The 23153-nt window shown below is 38.6% G+C and overlaps 1 protein-coding gene, 1 non-coding gene and 1 pseudogene across 3 annotated transcripts; 1 reads left to right on the forward strand and 2 right to left on the reverse strand.

Annotated features, from left to right (window-relative positions):
* Positions 1–1745: 1745 nt before the first annotated feature.
* Positions 1746–7970, reverse strand: LOC103716742 (E3 ubiquitin-protein ligase SDIR1-like). The gene is made up of 9 exons (XM_008804873.6): positions 7817–7970; positions 7360–7498; positions 7184–7241; positions 7032–7084; positions 6662–6884; positions 6365–6500; positions 6149–6200; positions 2727–2852; positions 1746–2160 (listed from the first exon to the last, which is right to left on the reverse strand). The coding sequence occupies exons 2-9, from the start codon at positions 7435–7437 to the stop codon at positions 2035–2037; spliced, it is 852 nt and encodes a 283-aa protein (XP_008803095.4). The 5' UTR covers positions 7438–7498; positions 7817–7970; the 3' UTR covers positions 1746–2034.
* A 2013-nt stretch (positions 7971–9983) lies between these two features.
* On the forward strand, positions 9984–10064 carry TRNAL-CAG (transfer RNA leucine (anticodon CAG)). The gene has a single exon. It is a non-coding gene; the product is annotated as a tRNA-Leu (tRNA).
* Positions 10065–14046: 3982 nt separating this feature from the next.
* Positions 14047–15901, reverse strand: LOC103716743 (E3 ubiquitin-protein ligase RDUF2 pseudogene; annotated as a pseudogene). Its single transcript, XR_015974382.2, has one exon. The product of XR_015974382.2 is annotated as an E3 ubiquitin-protein ligase RDUF2 pseudogene (transcript).
* Positions 15902–23153: the final 7252 nt, after the last annotated feature.

Consider the following 23153-nt stretch of genomic DNA (forward strand, 5'->3'; position numbering starts at 1 on the left):
GGAAAGAAAGCTTTGCCTAAAAGATCTCCAGGCAGCGCCACGTGCGCCAGCCAAGGTGCTGAGTTCGATGTGTATGTGCAACAGCAGATCTTGCAAGTCGTGTGTGGCCCATCTGAACCTTTCCCATTGGATAATCCTGTTTGCACGCCTTCCCACGAGAGTAGCGGCCGTTTATAAAATAACGGGAAAAGGATTAGGGGCTAACGCCAATAATACCCATATTTATAATTTAAGGTATTTCTTCAATACAATAATATTTTCTTTCATTTTTTTTTTAAAATTTTAACTCCAAAACAAAGAGAACAAGAATAATTTATTATAACATTTATATTGTTTGTTATTGTAACAATCATTATTTTCTGTTACAATATTGTTCATACCAAAACATCTATGAAATAATTTAACTATCAAGTAACCATGTGGGGTTTGTACATTTGAGTATCCTCGAGGAAAAAAAAAAATCTAAATGTCTCAAATATCTCACTTATGTGCATTGAATAATGAGATTGTGTTACTTGGATTCTATATATCTCGTATAAGTATTTAGGATTTCGGAATCATGTATGATGCATATTTTATATCGTTGAGAACTAACTGTATAGCTCTATATGGCTACCAGATTATTCATTTGAAGGATGGATGGTCGTAGTGACAGGCACCCGATACGACTCTCTCTAATTTGAAGGGCCGCGACAGCGATCCATGAGGGCCCCGACCAAGGAGGCAAAGGCATATAAGTTAACACTGCCCACCACATGATCCATTAACAATCCAGTATTTTTCCCCACTTCTACCCCAATTGCTCTCCCTCCTTCCAGCGTCCATCAGGAACCCCGATTGCAGGGTGAGCGGGCGAAAATCTAGTCGCCGGACGAGTTCAATCATCATCTAAATCATCTTGATGGCAATTCTCAAACGTTAACCCAGCAGCCGTGCAAGCAGGAGCCAAAATTTCTATGTTTGTGAATGTCTTCTTTCTTCGATTGTATGCTTTCACCTGTTGGAAGATGAGAGATCTGTATCAAAATAACTATTTTCAAAAAACCATAATTCCTTATCCATGGATTAAGCCTTCAGTTTGACATCATCGTCAAAGTTTGTGTTTTTGTTTCCCTACAAAATAGTGGAACACAATTTGCAGAGAGATACGCGGAGGAGGACAAGGAGAAAGGCCGTGGGAGGGGCTGCTGGGGAGGGAGAATTGGATTGACGGCAGCAGGCAGCGGCGGAAACAAGAGGAGGCGGGATGATGGCGGCGGCCGGAGATGAGGAGAGCGCGGCGCTAGACAAGAAGAAGGGGATGAATATGCTAATACTCGGCAACCACCAGTATTTCACATCATAAGCTCGTTACATATGGCCAGCAAAAGTAGGCCCCCACGAAGTAAATGTGCATCAAATATTTCGAATGGTTGGAATCACCAGCTCAGGGGCATGCTGATGAAAGAATTAAGTATACATTAAATATTTTAACATGGATTAAAATACCAATTTTGGTCCATGCTGATGAGAAACAACTGCTCATATCAATCAAGCAACCTCACATCATTTGTCTGTAACACCAGATACTGGATATGAAAAATTGAAGCACCATTTGGTGATAGTTACATAAAAAACTTTGCATCCACAAGATTCGACTAAAATGGACATCCCCTCCGTTGCTGTAGCTGCTGATCCAAAAAATATATGCACCTGACCCTCACGATGTATTATGATATAAGTGAAGATGGTAACATAAGCTGCTATTGAAACATCAAACTCCACCAGTACCAGACATTATTGGTAAAATCACAAGTGCAAAACACACAGTTTCAAGAAGAATTCTTGACTAGATTACCTAATACTCATCTAAGACAGTTGTTAATGCAATAGCCTAACCAACCTATATTCCGGCCAGATACAGACTGAATAGACCCGGAGCCACTTCTATTTACACTGTACATGGGGTTCATACAAGTGTGTATCGTACGTAATACATATTAGCCATATGCTCTTATGCATTGCAGTACCGGTACCAAGGGGTGTCTTCATGTACTAGACCATATAAGAAGCATCCATTACACCACCACCACTTTCATGCCACCCTGAACTCACCCTATGTTTACAGACAGGGCATGTGCCTTGCTGGCGCAACCATGGATCGATACAGTTCGCATGAAACTGCAAGAGAAAGTATAATGCTTAAGCAGACAGTCAAAATGACAGTAAACCTTGGGTCAGATCAAACAATGCATATATTATTTTCTGTCATTTCACTCGAAAGATCAATCTTCAGAAAGAATTTTCAACTTCAGTCAACTAAGCAGTCCCGCAAAAGATACACTGGCAATAGAAACTAAGCTGATAGTTGCTTCAGTACTAAAACAGCTTCACCGAAGCTTGAAATGGAAAATGTTGTGAGAATGAAGGTTTAGATCAAAGAGCTAAGGAAGATCACATGCAGCATTAAAAAAATATGAGCACATATTCTGAATTTAGACAAAGTACAGAACTCTTTACAAGTCCAGGAATGAAAAGGGAAACTTTGGATTTACACAGGTTCAGTAGAGTTAAATAAAACAATCAACAGAAAGTTCAGCAAAGATTTTTTATTTTTCAAGATCTCAACAAGACTAAATTTAAAAATATTTTGTTTTGAAGATCTTGACAAGACTAATTTAAAAATGTATCTTCAACATTACTACTTAAATGCCATCTAAATCTGGCAAGCGATCAATAGTAATTACCTGATGCAGGCAGGGTAAACTTCTTATCAGTTCTCCTGCATTAACTTGCTCCAAGCAAACAGTGCATGTCAGTTCATCTTCTGAGGTTTTCAAACTCCCATCAGCTTTGACACAGTCCCGCTTCCTCTGCTTGGCAATAGTGAAACAGATCAGAATGGCAAAACGTTAGGAGAAAATGCACCTTTCAACAGGTCAATTTCAACTCAAGGAAATTGATTTTTATGATTTCCTCATGTACTAAAATTTATGATTTTTAAGGACTAGAAGTTCGCTGATCCAGATAGAAATTAAAGAGTCGAAGTAATTCTGTTCAAGGAAAATTGAAGATCTCCAAAAAGTAAACAAGAAATTTCATTGAATAAGACCCATGCTTGACAAAAGGCAAGAGACATCATACTAAAGCATATTATGATATATATGACTAAGTGGAATCAATGTTTGATTCAGATAAATTCATGTCTAACCAACATCCCTTTTCTTTCCTTTGTTGAGCGGTTAAAACAAGGGCAAATTTCCTTTATAGGCAAGAATTGACTCTTCGGAAAAAGACAACAACGTTGATCAAACCAGTGCCACTTGCCTATGGAGGGCATGCAGTGCAATTTTCAAAAATCATATCCAAACAATGGTTATAAATCATTAGGCTATGGTTTGTACCGTTCTGATGTTCAGGTCTCAGTAAAGGCAGAATTATAAGATTTAGAAGAAATAGGGTTCCACAGAATTTATGAATCAGATTTGAAAAGTTAAATAATCAACATTTTGATAAAGCCAGGCTTTTTTCTTTTTTTCTGTCAACTGACACAAAAACTTGAACTAATAGCCAGGAGGCAGTGGCCCGAAAAGCTAACATTGAAGTTATCAACCTTGAACTAACAAGAGGACAGAGATGATATTTACTACAAGAAGGCCATTAGTCTTGTTATCACCAAATTTAAAATATTCGGAAATGCAAAGGCTCAAAATGCAAGAACTAATACAGCAATTAAAAAACCAGAAACAACTAAAGGTCATAAATGATGTCACTGAAAGAAAGACACTATCATTTTATCACCAAGTGTTTCAACTCCATCAACTAGGTTCGAAATTCTCTCAGCCTCGCCAAGAAGAGTGCTACCAATTCTTGCAAACCAACTACTTTACCATTGCCATCCTCCATAACAAAGTATTCCACCATCTACTCCAAATTTCAGGTCACTTTTCTCAAGAGCTAGGATTGGTAAGAGATGCATACCATTTTTTCCCCATAGTTAACTGCCTGCCTTGTTCACCTTATGTCCCTTGCAATTTATATGCTGTGTTAATCTCCCAACTGCCTTTGCAAAGCCTAAAGATACTCTCCAAGCCCCGTTCATTACATCTTCTACTATACAAGAATTTACTCACGAATCCTTCCACACCCAATGTCAGCAACCATTTCCCTAACAGAAAATATTGACAGATCTTATGTTCCTGAACCTCATACATTCCTCCCACAATGCATGCACACAGACAAACCCCCCAAACAAGAATATCTATTAGCAACTTCAAGCTCAGGTTGGCAGCAGATAATAAATGGAACGTATTCAAGTTAGTTATGAGGTGTTGATTTGCAAGAGAAACACTCTTTCCAAGGTAGTTTGGATACTGTAACTGGGTGTAAGCAAACTCTAGTAGCAACGGGTGGCCCTTTTCCAATATTTGAATTGTTGTATGTTGACCAAAATCCTATAAATCAAACAGCATTTTTTGAGCCTTTTTATAGTATTTTTCTTATGGCAGAATTTTCTGCAAGACAAAACTACTGCAAGTGGAAAAGGCTTCAGTTGGTGGAGGCATAATTAATTCTACTTAATAGAACAACCAGAAACAAGATTTTATTTTACTATAACTGCAAACCCGTTGAACCAAATACTTAGGGCCATAAGTGGGCCGGGCTAGGTCGGACCATGCCCCTACCCGAACCCGGCCGATTTTTTTTCAGGCTTCGGGCAAGCTTGGGCCCAAAAAATTTTGGATAATCGAGGCCTGAGCCCAACGTGAGCTCCGGCCTAGGCCCGACCCGAACCCAATTGGACTGGCCCAAATTACCCATTTAGGCCAAAAATAGATCCTGCCCGAACCCAATTGAAGTTTAATATTTTATACTATTGCTTCACAAGTAACTGGGCTAGCCAAAAACTAGGCTCTCTCCTAGTAAATGATATATAATACATCATTCTTAGCTAAACCCTTTCTAATTTGCCCTTTACTTCCTCATCATTTTCTCCAAATAACAGCATATAACAATAAATGGATTCGGACTTGAATTTGGACTTTGTTTCGGGCCTTGTTCGGACTTAAGGTTGGGCTAGGCCAATGACATAACCGAGACTAGCCCGAAAAACAAACGGAGTCAGTATTTAAGCCCAAACCTAGGCTGAACTCTTTCAAGACTAGCCCGTAGCCCGACCCAAAGAAGGCCCGGCCCGATGGGTTTTGGGCCGGCCCAAGCCCATTTCCAACCCTACAAATACCAAAAATGTGGTTGCAAATGCAGCAACTACAACCACATGAAACTCCAAGGTTATAAATCCCATGGGATGGGGATGTTCTGGTTTCTCCATGGAATGGAATGGGGAAGTCCTGTCTTGACCCACTCCGAGCATTCCAAAATGTACTCACCTTCTCTCCCCTTCTTTCTTTTATTTCTTTCTTTGTTTGTTTCATTTTCTTCTTTCTTCTTCTTCTTTCTTTCTTTTTCTTCTTTCTTTTTCTTCTTCTTTCTTTCTTTCTTTTTCTTCTTTCTTTTTCTTCTTCTTTCTTTCTTTTTCTTCTTTCTTTACCTTTTTACTCTTTCCTTCCTTTCTTTCTTTTCTTCTCCCTTTTTTTCTATCTTTTCTTTTCCTTTTCTTTCTTTCCTTCCTTTCTTTTTGTTCTCCCTCCCTTGCTTTCTTTCTTTTCTCTTCCTCTTTCCTTCCTTTCTTTTCTCCTTTTCTTCTTCTTTATTTTCTTTCTTTACATCTTTCTAGTTTCTTCTATATTCCCCATCGGACAAGATAGCCGGTCCCCAACCCACTGGGATTTAAAACTTTGACCTGACTAAAGATATCCAAACGCACCCCAAGTTTAAGAACAATTATAATAATTCAAGAATGCAGATAATATCATCATCAACAACAGCTGAATGATTACTTTGTAACTTGTTTTGCTCACTGGTGAGTTATAACAAAAGGCAAAGTCCTTGTCTGTATCTGTATACATCAAATCAATGAATTATTTACACCTCATACAATTTTTCTGAACTTTGTGATAGTACTCTGAAATATCTAGTGTTACTAAAAAATATGAAGAAAGTCCAAAATTAACTCCTAAAATTTTCTGTTGGAGACATGTAACAATGCAGATGTATAAACAACATTAAATCCGAAAAAATATAGTGACATTACAAGGAAATGACCAACCTCAGCTGCAGATGCAGAAGATGATGATGCCTGTTGCAGCGGTGATCCATCACTGTTCAACAAATAATCATATTTGAACAAAATTTTTCTCTTGAATTGCTTTGATTTCAGCAGAACAAACCAAAATTGAACTGATGCAAGGTATAAGACAAACCACTTAAAGAGTGAAGATAATTCATGGTTCAAGAATATAAAGAAAAAATTATCTTATCTTGCCTTTGTCGGTTTGAGGAAGAATCCTTCTGTAAATTAGCTTTGTATTTGTGTACAGGAAGAGCATTAATTTCCTCCTCACTCATAGAAGGAGCCTCAGAAGAATTATCAGTATCTAGTTCTCTCAGAGCATCATAATCTGTAAGATGATGAATTTCAGTGATTAGCATGCAGAGAGTCTTCCTAACAACCAAAATATAAAAAAACAAAAAGAGCTAGCTCAGCCCAAGTCAAGGAGCATCAACCAACATAACAGCAGTCATCTTGAATCGAGAAGCCAAATATGACATTAAGTCATACCTAAATCATCAAATTCCCGGTCAAGAAGTGCAAGTTGGAGCCTAAGGCTTTGCAATCGCCCTCCCGTTGCAAAGGCTACGGATGGTGGCACATGCAGCCGCACCTCAGTATGCCTCAGCAAGCCACTGGCAGCCACGGCATGGGCTTGGGCTTGGAGTTGCTGGCATGTGGCATACATCCTCAGGCTGGTGGCCATCAAAAACACTCCCAGCACTAGCCAAAGCTATAATCAGAAACTCCATCAGAAAATTTCTTCAATGTCATATTTAGCAGGTCAACAGAAAAGCTCATATCAAAAAATTTCTTCAATGTCATATTTAGCAGGTTAACAGAAAAGCTCATATAGTGCGTGCTATGATCGAAAGAATACCAGAAAGTTCGGTGACATCTGATGTGAATTCAATATCATGAACAGCAAAAGAACTGCAAGAATGATAATATAGATGAAATCAGATAGTCATTAAATTATAATCTAAAACAAAAGCATTCAAACTCCATCACTGATAGAAGCCAAATCAATACCGGTGACGAGAAAAGCCATGGAGTTGGTATTAACAGGCCGGCCAACCGGATGCATACGCTGAAACCAAATCAAGAAGTCCGTCAGAAATTATAACATTCTCCATCATGAAAACTGAAGGATTTAAAGATGCAAAATAATAATAACAATAATAATAAAGCAATGTCAAGCGATATACCGCAGCGCGCCTCTCCGGGATGAACCCCGGGAGCCCACTCTCGATGTCTGCCCTGCTTCCCCGGAAAACAAAACTCATGACGCCAGATGCGAACAACCCCCTTCAAGAATCCCTTTCCCAACTTTGAAAACAATAGCGCCTAGCAAGAAAAAGAAACAAATTTCTGTGAATTTTCACACAAAGTTCGGATCTCGAAGGCTTGAACGAACATAATGCCATTCAAATATTTGATTTTCTTTTTCTCGGAATTCTTGCGTCAAATCGCCTTGCTACGATCTCAAGCGATCGATGTTTAAGAGTTTTCTAGCGTTTAAAGGTAATGCCCCAGAAACGACTATTAAAACAATTAGGGTTTAGAAAAGTTCCAGAGTCTTTCTGGCAGGAACCCTAGAATCTTCAATTCGAACCTCGGTGATTCAAGAACGAACTCGAGGAGATCTACGAGGACTGGACTTACCCAAGGATCGAAGAGTAGTTTAATTGTTTTCTTCGAGAGGAACGGATCTATCGCGGAGTGAATTGATCTCCTCTTCTTTAAAGCGAGCGAGAGAGCGACGTCCCTTCTTGAAAGAGAGGAGGACGTAGCGCCGAGGAGAGAAGGTGAAAGCCACGGGTTAAACCGTCCACGCGGAGAAGTTTATAGCTCCGATGTCATAGCTCCGATGTCACAGTTAATAATAACGAAAGTTTACGGGCCGTAGGCCGTAGCACGGTAACAAGTATTAGCTGTGGAGGCAAAATTTTATACCGTCGGTGACTTCATTTTATTTCTACCTACCTGCACATCCACGGCTCCAGGAGACAGCAGGTCAGAAGCCACCGCAATTAACGCTATTAGAGACGGCTCATATTTGGTTATTTAATCATGATTAGATGGTTTTTAAATTTTAATTATTTTGTTAATGAATAATCTACTAAAAATTTAAATTTACGTAAATACTAACTATATTTTAATTTATTTAACCATGATTAGACGGCTTATATTTGGTTATTTATTTTTTACCCTCATAAAACATTATTTTTGCACAGAAACCCCTAAAGGTTCTTTTAACAAAGTTAATAAAAATTATATTTATTTTAATTAAAAATAAATTAAAATTTTGTAATTACTTTTTTATTTTCTATTGTAACAACCTTATAAATATTTTGTTTTGCGCATCTACTCATTAAGAGCATTTTAGTCATTTTAATTTAAAATCATTAATTTTTTAACGGTATTAGATGGCGTGGGTACATATGCAAAAACAATAATAAAAAAAAGGGTAGAATAGCAAAATAAGTATTTTACAAGGGTATACATGCAAATATCAATTTTGGAAATGTATTCATGCAAAAATTGATATTTAGGACGATATTCATGCAAAAATCCTTTTAATTATTTACTATATTTTTTAAAATATTTTATTATAATTTTTGTTCAAAAATATTATATATTTTTAATATTATTGCATAAAGGGATATGCAATATAGTAGTTTTCTCTACCAAATATAGTTGATTATAAACTCTCCATACGTATAAAACTAGCCAACTTAGCAAAAATTGTAATTGGGCTAGCAGTAGGTTTGATCTTACAAAATCCAGCCTACTCCTTCAATCTAACAAAACCTAACATGATCAAATTTAGAAGTCGCGCTGGATCAACTTTTGATTATAAAATGGATTAAACCTGCGGCGCCGACTAAAAGATTGGGATGGAGCCTTATAAATGATTATTGATATATAAAAGAGCATAAGTTGAACTTTGTCTTGACAGAAATTCAATCTTGACTTAAAACTTGCGCATTGACATTTGTATCTTGATAATAACCTAGCCTTAAAACCCTAGTGTGATATGAGAACCCAAATTTTTAAGCTGATTTGATTGAACAGAATTATTAAAGTGTCAGACTTAATCTAGATGCTGGATCCAAATATTTCAATTGGTATTATATGCATTAATTTTACATTAAAAAAATAAAATAATTAAATACACATGCAACTTTAAGGTATCGATATAGGAAGAAATTTGAAGAATTAAAAAAACCCTTGACTTCTTTTGCCTTATTTTTGCCATCAAATATATGTATCCATATGAAAAAAAAGGGAAAAAAGAAATTTCTTGAGGAAAGAATCAACAAATATAAAAGCAAAATAAATACGAACATGTTGTATCAATGAAAAAAGGTCAAATTGGAACCAGACAAGAATTCATATGATCTCTTAGAAACTAACTTTTGGAAATTCTCTTCCAATTGAGAAGAAGAAATAGAAGGAAAAAAAAGAAAAAATAGAGGAGGACATGGTATAGAAACAAAGAAGAAACTTGTACATAGGAGCTGGAAGAGGGTTTTTTTCCGTACATCAACCTAGAGATAAGTTGGGCTTAACATTGTTTCTTTAAGATCTATTGGCCTACAGCATTGAAAATAAAAAATTTAAAGCCAGTCTCTTGATGTTTGTTTAGATTCACCTTCATATATAGATGCGAAACAAATCCATCTCTTTCTTGATTATATAAAGAGAATGGTGTGAGTTTATGACATTAAAGTTAATACCAGTGCAGCAGGATTTGAGGTGATAGAATTGGATGCCTTTGCTTATGTATTTCCTTTTATTAGAAAGGATAACCTTCATTAACATCAAAGTCAAGATGGCCGAGTTGGTCTAAGGCGCCAGTTTCAGGTACTGGTCCGAAAGGGCATGGGTTCGAATCCCATTCTTGACAATGCAATAAGTTTTTAATTTACTTGTTTAGAAAAAAATACTTCACTTTCCTTTTGAATTTTTTTAATTACTTCTTTGCCTTTCTTTTGAAATCACCTCTTCTCTTTACTTTTTATTTTAATATTACTAAGATGTCGCCGACCTATTTTAGATATAATTCATCGATTGATTCAAAATACATATGTACATCAAACTTGGTTGTAAAAAGACTAGCTCTCTTTGCTTTTGAAAATTTTGAATTTTTTTTTAGTTATTTCTTTGCTTTTTGGTTTTTGAAATCACTTCTTCTCTTTACTGGTTATCTTAATATAACTAAGATGTTCCAAGCCCATTACTATATCTGTCTTCACTTATCCATTTGCGCACTTGTCATATGATGCCTGCTGGATCACGATGTGGGCGCCTCTGTGATGTTTTGGGTTTCGCCATTTTGTGATTACATCCTAGGAGAGTTAAATTCATTACTCTGGCAGAGCCATATCTTTGTGATGTTCTTGACGCATAAAGATTATCTTCCGGAATGCGAAGCATGGAAGAACTGGTTAATGGTCCAAGGCTCCGTTCACCCACTTCTTTTTTGATATTATGTTACCATCTTGCGTCAACCATCGTTCCAATTTTCTTGGCAGACTAGACCTCAACTAAGACCAAATTTACCATGACCTGCATCCAAGGGTTGGACAGTTCTCCCAATAGAAGAGTAAAAAGGAAAAGGGAGTTTGCAGACTCACAGATGGAAGAAAAGAGAAGCCATCGACCAACAGTACTTGAAACTTGAAGTGGTGGAGGTTTGGGGAACTGGATGTATGACCATTGGGTCCACGAGAGAGGGTGGCTCTCTTACCTTGAAAGAGATGTGATTCAACTGCTACCAGAAGGCCACTTTTTTTTTTTTTTTGCTTTAAAAAACCAAGAAAAGAAAGAAGGCATCACAATCAACCTCTTTATCCAACTCGGATATCAGAATTACGGCTTGCCTTCCATTCCAAAGGCCATGGATCAACTTCCATCACCATTAATATAAGTTTCTGCACATAACTGTTGCCGCCTGAGCCGATACCATCAATGTATCAAGCTGGCTGAGTTGGCTCCATGCCCCGATCAATTTCCAGCGGCAATAAATTAGTGCCAAAGGATCGGAAGTTTCACCAAAAGATAGACGAGTCTCCAAAAGCACAAGCAACATCCATTGGCAACTCAGCCAGCTCGGTGTCTTAGTTGGACTACGGCAACAAGAACCATTGCGGAGTATGAAAAAAAATATTTGACAGACTCCCAGATGACAATACTTTAGCCATGCGGGCATAAGACAAATAAAATGAACTATAAGCTAATAGCCTCTACTAACCTCCTAGTCAAGGAAAAAAAACACATCTAAGTTTCAGACTATTGGGAGAATAAAGACCCCATCAGCAATAAAATAAAACAGCGAGGATCAGACAAAATGGTATGAAGTCTTTGACCAGGCTGAATACAAGCCATCAGAGACAATATCAAGGCAATTAAAACATGCAAGGGAAGAGTATCTTAGCAAACTAACCAATGAATGTCGGCGCTTGTATGAGAGGATAGAACAAACAATATCTTATGATTTACTAGTTTCAGCCCCCTTTCTTAGAATCCCATGGTTCGTGTTCTGTTGACTATATTCTTTGACCTTGACTAGCTTTTCTAAGGCCTGGAGCAAACTTAAGCCTCAAGTGCAGTTATTTTCTGAAATCAGATGGTTTTGAAATCATAAGAGAACCAATTCTTTTTACCACCTTCACCCAGGATGACATTTCCACCTTGTGAGGACATGTATGGTATCTCAAATTGATCAGCTTCTAATTTGTTTCTTTGGCTATTTTGCCCCTCTATTAAATTTATTTAAGTTTCGCTCGAAATGTTCTGATTTGTTTCTGAAAGGAGACTGATCAAATTATCTTCCTGGTTTAGCAAGCCTAAAAATGTAAACCTCATGTTCAGAGGCATGGTGTAATATAAAATAACTTCTATTTTCATAAACTTTAATGGCAGATCAAGTACTATAAAAAGGCGAGAAACTAGTGATTATGACTAGTTTGGTTGCTCTATCCAAACAGGATAAAGCTTTCTGATGCAGCAAATCATATAGAAACTCTCAGGCCTGCATAAGATTTCAGTTTTACATGCCATTGGATGGTAATATCTTATAGACAGGATAAGATTCAAACTATTGAATAGAAGACTTTCATGAAATAAAGTAAACAATTAAACCCAGCAAGGACCTGGAAGGGCATGCTGGGGGAACTAACTTCGCAGGCAACAGATCTCTGCAAGTAATTTCCAAAATTGAAGTGAGGATTCAAGCCTTAATTTACTTCTTGTGCTTCAGTCAGATGCACTAAAAAAGCATACTGTAGAAAACCAAATTCCATAGACAAGAAAGGACACTATGCTACAACATCACATGCCAACCAAATGAGCTGGAGGGGAGATAGCAGAAATTTTTTTATAAACTGGAATCAATCGCATCTCTTAAATATCAAGAAGAAGACACACAACAATGAACACAGTTGTTGAGCGGGGCAACCACCATCTATCAGTCAATGTCAGCCTAAGTGCACAAGAACTGCTACAATAATAATCATACAATGTCCCACACAAAAAAGAAAAAGAAAATAAAAACAGGCCTTCTCAAATAATGCCTCACACTGATGTCCCACACAAAAAAGAAAAAGAAAAAGAAAAAAAAAACAGGCCTTCTCAAATAATGCCTCACACTGATGCAGGTCAACCACCCTGACGAAAGAAACACAACTGCAGCAGCCTGAACATACTTAGGGTTCTAACTAGACTATTATACATGCAAAGAAATCCCCAACCAAGACCAAGAAATAAAAAATATGTAACAATACGATCCATCAGGTGCAGAATAAGAATTTGCTAGTTACTAATAGAAACATGAGGCGATAATATAGCATATGACTATTATCCATAACGGAGCAAAACTTTGAGGGCTAGTCAGCAACGTAACTCAAAGGAGAAGAAAAGTGATTGTCAGCACGTAAAGAAAGAATCTAGAGAATCTGAAACCGGATTCGTAATGGAGAGTTCTATTTAACATAAAATCACCAGGGATTGTTGGACTTCTCAGATGACAAGTGCGTTTAGCATAAGATCAATTGATCAATTCCTCTTTTTTTTTTTATTTGAGCTAAGCATGATCAATATCTTGTCCAGCAGAAGGGCGTAAGCAGACATATTTGCAAATGAAATTATTCACTCAACAGAGAAATGTAATAAATTAAATACCAAGGTAAATTAGAAATAAATGGCCATGGATTCAGAAAAGGATCTGGAAAACAAGTCACAAAATTTTGGAAGAGCATCCCAGCCATAACGGAAAGATGATAAAGATCAATTCAGATGGGACAGCAACCATTTTTTACATCATTTAGGCAGATGCTAAGAAAATCTAGAGGACATCAATGTATATATCAACAATCCTGGATGATAATATCTGTACATGAAATCTGTATTTGATAATTTGCATTCGATGCAACCTCAGTGTCAAATTATTATTATCTATTTGGAGAAATCATGAAAAACTATCACATAACCAACTTCTCTTATGAGTAAGAAAATCAATGGATACAAACTGTTTAACAGACCTAAATAAAGCAAGTATTTAAACAATTCACCTAATTTTGTCTACGAAAGAGCATGCATTCTGACTACCAGGGATATTGCCGTTCAGGAATGCTCGTACCTATCTCGCAGCTGTAGATGACTGCATACTCACCATTAACCAAAAACCAGTAACATGGTTGAGGAAATCTTGCAATGAGGAGACTGGGAGCCCATAGACAGCAAGATTTAGATCCACCTAGAGCAACAGAGGCTTAACTATATTGCAGTGCATAATAACTAAAAAATGGAGATAATTCAAAAGCAGCATCCCATGACAAAAAAAAAGAAGAAAGTATTACTGACCAAAGCTTCAGAAATAAATGCACAACTTAAACAAGAATGATGGATTAATGTAAGCATTATACACAGAGCATGCACCTTCCTAATATCAAAAAGCCTAGCTCAGCAATACAGCTTCTTCCCTGTCTTTCACAAGAAACCAGAACAATGTTCAATTCCAAGCCCCAAAAGAGAAACAATAGCAGCAAACTGCAATTTTTTTCCCCTCGAATATCTTCTATTTACGATAGAATTATGGGGGAAAAAACACTCAAGCTCCATCTGTTAAGATCCTATTTTCCTCCTCTTATATGACACAGGAAAACAGATAACTACAACTACCGTAAATTGAACTGAACATACTACAAGATAAAGAAAGGCAATTTTTCTCCCACTTTTTTTTCTGTCACCATCTTGTAATTGCTCTAATATTCCCATCTTCCAATGCCCAACTTGAACTGTGCCTTCGTGAACTCCTACTGAAGACCAAACTTCTTCGGTGCCTCGGAGAAGCAGCGGAACCGGAATCTGAAGTTGATCTTGAAGAAGTGAAGGAAGAAGAGCGGAAGCGCCTGAAAAATGAGATGAAATTGCGAAATGCCCGACCAATTCCTCCGCTCTCCCTCGACCGACTCCTTGTAGAGGCCAACGAGATCCTTCTCGCTGCACCACTGGAGTTGAATCCACCATCGACCTCCGTGTAAACTACTGGAAGCTCCCGTTCCCCTGTTCTTCTCCCCCCTGAGAACCTCCCAACTGCAAACCCACCACCCGGCAGCCTCCATATCGTGAGGCCGACCAAATCCTCCTCGTTCCCACCCATGGGAGTCTGTTCATCACCGTCCGTCTCCGCCCCACTCCTTCCACGCACATCAGTGGGCATCTCATGGCGGCACACAGGGCAAGAGTTCCGGAGCGAAAGCCATGGCAAGATGCAATCTTGATGGTAGATATGCTTGCAGGGCATCTCCCGAGCCTCGGTCCCGAGCTCAAACGATTCCGTGCAGACGGCACAGTGGGTGTCCATCTTGATATGGCTGGCAGCGATCTCGACGGTGGGCATCGACTCGACGGCAGCCTTCGATGCGGGAGGCTGCTCCCACGCCCGGCCACCGCCAATGCCATGGATGTCCATCTGGGAGAGCTGGTCCAGGAGCCGCTCAAAACCCGAAGACATCAAGAAATCCGACATGCTCTCCGGCAAGGGGCGGAGGCCGGATCCCGCCCCATCGTCGTAATATAATTCGAAGCTGCTGGCAGGGGCGCGGTCGGCGTCCCCGCCGCCACCGTCAGCCGGGCCGCGAAGGACGATGACCGGGTTGAAGGGGGAGCGGTCGGCCGCGGAGGTGCCGCGGTGGCGGCGGAAGCGAAGGTCGGAGCGCTGGTGGTAGGGCCGCGCGACGGTGAAGCGGAGCCGACGGGGCTCGCCGGCGGCGGCGCCGAAACGCGGAGGGGTCTCCACCTCCTCGAGGAATCCGCCGTCACAGTCGGGGCAGACGATGGCATCGTGGGGCCAGACCCTCACGAAGCGGTTGCAGCGGTAGCACCAGTAGGACGAGGCCGTGGCCATGGCCGCAGGAGAGGAAGGGATTTATAAAGGAAAAACGAAGCCCAAAAACCGAAAGATTCGACCTTTCCTTCCAAATACTATGAGGATCTCTGGTAGAAGCCTTAAAAATCCGATCTTTCCTCGGATTTCGGCAAGGAAATCAATCGAATCCCTTCAATTAATACAAACAATCCGATTTCCAAATCCAAACCTCCCACAATTTTAAACAAACAAAAATAAACTAAGGGAAAAATAAAAATAAAATCTAATCAGATCAAATGAGAGGGCGACATCCAAACGTTAGAGAAGGGCGGAGGAGAAGAGGGGAGCTGGGAGAGGGTGGAGAAGAAGTGGGGAATATAAAGAAAGGGCTTGACGAAGCCCAAACGGCCGAACCGCGTGGGCGCGTTGGCGTGCTTGCGACGCTTCTTCCTTCGCCAACGGGTTTGACCTTTCGTGACACGTGGAGATATAATACTGGTTCGGAGCTGACGGCGTTACCGGCGGCGATGTGGGAACAGAGTCCGTCCAACGGGTCAAGATGGGATGCACGGATCGGCCCAGCCAAGTCGGGCATCCACCAATTCTATTGGCAACTTATATGTATTCCTAAGAGTTGATACGAAAATTCTAATTGTACCATCCATTATTTAAGTATAATAAAAGAAAAAATATATATATTCATAGTTTCTTTTTTTCATATGCAATCTACCATAAGCTAGGGTCTATGTTGGATTTGAATAGATTCTTACAAAATTTCTATTCTAATTTCGAAGAAATATCAAAATACCGCATCCATAAAATATAAATTTTAAAAAATTCTTTTATGTTTGTTGCACTTCTAATATTTATTTATTTCATTTTTTTCATAATAAGTTTTAAGGAATGACATGATTTTTTAGCATGACAAGTTATTCCTATTATACAATGCTAGACTAACATGAACATGATATCTAATAGAGGATATTGTTGGTGCCATTCAAATTGATGCACCGACCATAAAATTATGCAAATTAGAAAAATGCTTATACTTGCTTCTCGACCTGGTGATCAATCTCCTCAAATCTGTAAAGAAGATTATTCCATATTCCTTAAATCTACCTGAGTTTGGCATCTTGCCTGTTCATACGATATGAAAATTACCGTGCGTGATCATCCTTGGGTTTTTGAGCGGCAATTTTATTGCAACATTGCTGTGTTTTGATGTAGTAATAAGTGAGGCAAATACATGTGCTTCCCTGGGATTTTTATGTATGCGTTTTAAGACAACTTTTTTTTTTTTTTTTTTTTGCTTTGACTTTAAGACAACTTTCCCTCGTGGAGGAAAAGAAAGAACAAAGGGGCGGGGGACGTACGTGTCTCTTTCGTAAAGAAGGCCATCCTTTCCCTTTAGAGCGTGAGATTCCGGGCCTTGCTCTCCACTACCGCTCCATAACAAAGAACAATTCCCTTTTCTTTAGTGTTTTTTCTTTTCTTTTCTTTTTCTTTTTGATATATATGTAGGACATCATGATCTCTCCGTTGTGGCATAGCTCGGTTGACTTCCCCACAAAATTGACACGCACGCAGATGCTCCCATAGGCTCAGTGCAAGTATTCTTTTTGTTTTATTTTTTTCATTCGCTCGGAATACTTACACTTCTTCCTCAATCAAACATATTCAATGCTTGGATTTGGCTCTTTCTTCTTGGGATTTAGCAGCTGATGCTTATCCGACTAAGGCCATGGGCGTACGTTCTGCTCCATCGCAAGTCAAATTGGATGGAATCTTAGGACCACAAATTGGAGGGTCGAGGTTCTTTTCAGGTGCTCCTTTCCGCACACTCACAGTAACCCTCATCGGCAAGTTATTAGATCACACCTTCGGACTCAAAAGTGCACGCGGAAAGGGTACGTTACACTGCATGCATGCATGCTTTTATCGGAAACGCGCGCATGCATGCATGGGTCCTTTGTGCGGTCCTTCGCTTCTGCAAACTTTAAAAAGAGGAATGCCATTGCGCGAGTGCTTTCAGCACTACTTCTGCCTCTCTCTTCTGACGTTGTTCATTCCTAGCATTAGGGGAGGGGGCGTAATGCTTGAGAAATCTTAGTAGATGCAACCACCACAGAGAAAGCGGACTAGATTTGCAGTAGGTTTGAGAAGTCTTAGACGATGTGGAAAGATGTGGGCTCTTCAGAGATGTAATTAATAAGAGGTCATGGTGCAGTCAGTCGTGTAAAATTTCGTGGAAGGCGACCAAGGAAACCTTCTCTACTTCATGCGCTGACGCATGGTGATAGGGATATGCATTTCAGGGGGGGGGGGGGTTAAAGAAGCTGTCGTCTAAGAGTATTTTGGTCAATCATGGTTGAGAGTTTCTTTGCTGGCGTAAAATCAACCGGCATTACCCACTTTGGGCATCTACTTCCTAAATTTCAAAGTGAATTTTGATGGATTAAGGATAGTTTTGAAAGAAAAAAAAGATTCCAATTTCGAATAAATGGAAGGTAGCTTTTTTATATCTTTTATGAATTTTTCTTTCCTATGAAACATATAAATTTTACTTTCATGAAAATACTACTTTCTCATTTCTCTTCTTTAAAAACTTCAATCAAACAAGAGGACTTTCTTTGTTTACCATATTTTCTTTCCTTCTTTTTCTCTAAGCCAAACAAGTCCTTAATACATTTAAAGTCAGGCCCAAATGAAAAAGGATTGATGCCTCTGCTATCGTGAATGTCCCGTTGGTTGATTTTTGGGTAGTCAACAACAAACCTAACGATAGAGACCACATTTGAATATGCAAACCAAGTTGTCTCATAGATTCAATTACTCTTTAGGATTTGTTTAGATGATTGAACTGAAAATCCTATAGCATTCGTAGATGGAGCCAACATAACAAGCAAGATCATATGATTACAGGCTGGATTAGTCCTATATTCATAACTATCCAAAAATAGCTTTGGAGTAGAATGACTCAAATTATATATATATATATATATATATCCTGGTTTTGCCTCGTAGCATTCTTGATGTATCTAGTATTTATTTTTTTTGGTAGAAATGTATCTATTATTCTATACCTCACCATATAGAGAGAAGTACAAGTACAATAATAAAGTAGAGCAATGTTTGTTTACTTGAATAAAATGTTTCCTTTAGTAGCCACAACATTCTCAAATCCTCTCTCCATGTGAAGCATTTGAATGTATTAATGGATCTTCACGAGAAGAAAATTTTGACAAAAAAATTGATCTCAAATTTCTCAACGATTCATGCAATCATATGAATCTATTAGATGCTCCTTCCCTTGAGTAAATTAATGTATGCACCCCTATCCTCCAAATTATCCAATTATAACAGGACTAGGTTCTATCACCTGTTCAACCAGCAAGCATCAAGAGTCGGCAAGAAGGAATTTTATGACTTCAAACTGCAAGCAACTACCAAATTAATGTAATACCGATCTTACTTAACCGACCAAACTATAAATGTGCCACTAGACTATATATAAACAAGCCAACCAAGAACAGTGGGTAATGCCGGTGGATTTTACCAGCAAAGAAACTCTCAACCATGATTGACCAAAATTCTCTTAGACAGCTTCTTTAACCCCCCCGCGAAATGCATATCCCTATCATCATGCGCCAGCGCATAAAGTAGAGAAGGTTTCCTTGCTCGCCTTCCACGAAATTTTACACGACCGACTGCACCATGACCTCTTACTAATTCCATCTCTGAAGAGCCCACGTCTTTCCACATCATCTAAGATTTCTCAAATCCACTGCACATCTAGTCTGCTTTCTTTCCTTCTTTCAGAGAAAAAGAAGAGAAGAAAGTATGGTAAACAAAGAAAAACCTCTTGTTTGGCTGAAGTTTTCAAAGAAGAGAAATAAAAAAGTAGTATTTTTATCGAAAGAAAAATGCATGAGGGATATAAAAAAGTTACCTTCTACTTATTCAAAATTTCTACCTTTTTTTTTTGTCACCATCAAATATTTTTTTTAGGAAGTAGATGCCCTATATAAGTCACTTTGAAATTTGCTATTTTTTCATAGTCAACTAGATATATCAAAATTATTTTTTTATATTATATTTTTAAATATTATTTTTTTAAAAAAATATTTTGATGAGAAAAATTTTTTCACAAACCGAACAGAATGCACCGTAAGTGGATCGGATCGTGGCGAGTCTTTACAAAGGGCCCACACCAGAGAGCCACCCTTCTTGTGGGCAGAACTAATTGCAACTGAGTCTCCACAAATTAAAGACTGACCTCAACTAACCAACTAACAACGTCTTTTTAAGTCTACAGTGCGGACCAACCAAAGACGTATACCATAGGTAACCTCGGAGGGAATGATAATAAAATTAACAATCAATATTAGTGTCATTATTAACTTGAGAATTCGGAATAGGACCGGTAGGAAAAGATTGAAAAAGTCTTGGAGAGCTTCCATCTTGTTGTTTTGGCTGCCATAATATGATTCTTATACCAACGTTAAGACTCGCCTAGCGGCAGCCTTTGCCCCAAGTCCCTCTTCTTGGAAGGATCGAATTCGGTGGTATTTTACCCAATTCCAAACTACATTTGTCGGATCCAGATTTAAACTGAAATCCAATTTAATATCGATACCCATATCCAATATTCGATGCAACAATGATCAAGTAATGGTCGAACTCGGATATTTAATAAACTATTCGGTGCGCTTTGGAATTATTATTTACAATTAAAATGAAAAACTGGTAGATACTGGCAGATGTATATATGCATATATGAAATTAGATATTTATGTGCTCAAGAATGGTATATACACATGTATATAATCTGGTCATGTTTCTAATTTTCAAGTATGGAACTCTCTAAACCTAAATTCAAGTCTATGCTTTGGGTTTGCTTCGAATCGGATTAGTGGGTTATCGACATGCACCGGCTCCCCAACCTCTTCTTGTTCATGAGTTATAAGCCCGGTCAAAATCCGAACCCTTAAAAAGCTGTGATAAAATTACCGACGTTGCAGATGGCTTGCAAGAATCGCTCGCTCCAATTAAGAATATAATACCCACCCACTTACTCCTTGAGGGAGCATCTGCGTAGAGAGTGGTCGGAAAGGCACGCAAGAAGGTGCGCTTTGACATGGCCTACGGCTCTTGCTTGATAGTTGTTGCAAAGTTTTTCTAGTGGCTAAAAATCTTTCATTGTTGATATGTCTCCGAATTGACCACAGTCGACGAGGTACACCGATCAATCAGAGCTCACCATAAAGCTTTCGATCAACTAGTCAAAACTCGTCATACGGCCAACTTAGAGGCACACAGAAAGCCCGTTAAATTTTAAATTCTTTCTCCAATTGATGACACCTCGGCCACAACCATGAGCAGTTTTCATAACCGCATGGGCGAGTTGCACAGAGCATAATATGTGGATGAAATGCTCGTGTCGGACTTTTGGTACATGTGATGGGTTATCAAAATTGGACGAGCCATACACCCGAATTCCTCCGCAACGAGCGTTGACCCTTGCCTATATAAATCATTTTCAGGGGTCTCTCCAGGCAAGTGTTCTCGAGCCCTTTTACGTTCTTGTGCTACGTGTTGCTGCTCTGCCGTTCTCACAATACCTCCATTATTTTATGAGAATCCGTATAACTTAGACATCGAAGGGTCCTTCGTCGAACACTCTTCGATATGAGGACTTGTTCGTCTTTGCTATTTGAGATAGAATCCAGCATCAGAGCAAAGATCCGAGCACTATCTCTTCTTCTTAGGATCATCTCAGAAGCGACCAGTGTTGGAGTCATCATCCGAGCACAACGACCACCACCTCGCCACCTAAAGGCGCATCGTGATCTTCAGTGAACCTCTACGATCCGAATAACCAATTGTCCAAGCCCTCCAGCAGCCTAATCAGCTCGGCATCAGGTCGATTTCTAACCGCAACAGATAGCTAAAGGGAGGCATGATGGCCGCCCGCTGCCACGAGACGCTGTGCCCACTCGACAAGTGGGTAGATGTGGGGAGATTTATATTGGTTTGGCATTGTGCACCTTATTTCCGAAAGTTGCAATGTTTTACTTTTGCAAGGTTCAAAGAACACAAATTATAGAGGTTTAAAAAGGGGAGTAACCGATGCATGGGTGGGTCAGGACTCGGCTATGTATTTAGGAAATATAAAACATCACTGGCTAGCAAGGAAAGCTAATAGACCCCTTTGTTCCAACTTATATGAAATGAGGAGGAATACCGGGTAGCGACGCTACAAATCATTGGAACCATGTCGGTTCTTAATTTATCACACCAACATCTTTTTTCGTTTTCTGAAATGTTTTAATAACGCTAAAACGTCACATAAAGGAAGATAGATGATGGGCGACCACAACTTTTGTAATGAGTGAAGATGGAAAGGAAGTAGTAGAGTACAAGTCGGTTGTTGGAAGTTTCGTTAGTGTGAGATTTCTTTGTTGCACTAGCCCTGCTCCTCCTCTGTTTTTGATGAGCCAAGAAATTTTACAAGCGAATCTTTTGAGAAAAGTTCTGCAAGCCAATCTTGGCTTCTTACCCAGCTACGTCAGCAAAGCTTGGCCTTCAAGCTGAGAACAGCCAAAAGGACACTAGCCATCTCTGTCCAAGACTCCAAGTGGCCACTTTTCATTCAACTAGCTAGCTTGAGATCGTTCGCTGAGCAATACTGGGCATTTCTATGTTGGCCCAGCCGTAACATCATCGTCTTAACGAGGAGGTAGAAGGTGTATGAATTTTGTATAAAACGATTAATTGTCTGGAGAAAAGCAGAATCATATTCAGGTGAAAGTGCAGTACATTTATAGGGAGAATTTGGAAGTAGGAACGGAGATTTCCATGCCAATTAATGGCTGACGCCATTACGAGCTTGATATTATATCATCACCTCCAATAACTTCTACAAGAATTTACTAAAAACTTTGTGTCTTAAATCAAGGAATTGGATGAAAAGTAAATAGACTATACAATTTATCATGTTTTGTTGGAAAGGATATATTTTAATGCGAGAGATGGTATGTTTACTGACTATATATCCCCATAATCTAAGTTGTACTGTAGGAGGCTGAACCAAGATTTGATTTTACGATTGAGGAGGCTGATTATATCCTTTGTAATATTGGATTTTTAAATTGAGGGACTAAATGAGGACTAAAAGACCGTTCAGTGGATCAAACTTCATCATCAATAATTACAGCTTAGAGAACGTATTTTGATTAACCATATATTTCACATGATATATATTTTACTATGGGAGAAAGAACCAAGTCTTGATTTCTTGAGTTTTGTTCATGAATAGTTATATTAGTAAATCATAATAAATCTTTGAAATTTTTTGCTTAGATTCTGTTGGTATATTTTTATAAAAATGAAAAAAAAATGAATGTATTTCTTGGAAGCTATTTAGTATCATTTATTACATCAAAGTTTGCTGATTTTAGTTTTAAAATTCAATTTTAAAACTTCAACCATTAAAGTAGAATAATTTTAATTTTATATGTTATTCATTGGCCGACTACCAATTCAATTTTGTAATGCAACAAAAGAAAATTTATAATGATATATAATAAAAAATACCACAAGCAATTTGCCGTCAAAAATTATTTT

This window comes from Phoenix dactylifera, chromosome 17 (genome assembly GCF_051530095.1).
Source record: "Phoenix dactylifera cultivar Ajwa chromosome 17, Ajwa_hap1_PhDact_Kaust_v1.1, whole genome shotgun sequence".
NCBI lineage: Eukaryota > Viridiplantae > Streptophyta > Magnoliopsida > Arecales > Arecaceae > Phoenix > Phoenix dactylifera.

Coding starts and splice junctions, on each gene's coding strand:
- LOC103716742 (XM_008804873.6), bottom strand. CDS start 7,437: ATGAGTTTTGTTTTCCGGGGAAGCAGGGCAGACATCGAGAGTGGGCTC. Junction 7,085..7,183: donor CATGGCTTTTCTCGTCACCG/GTATTGATTTGG, acceptor TCATTCTTGCAG/TTCTTTTGCTGTTCATGATA. Junction 2,161..2,726: donor GTTTACCCTGCCTGCATCAG/GTAATTACTATT, acceptor TTTCTCTTGCAG/TTTCATGCGAACTGTATCGA.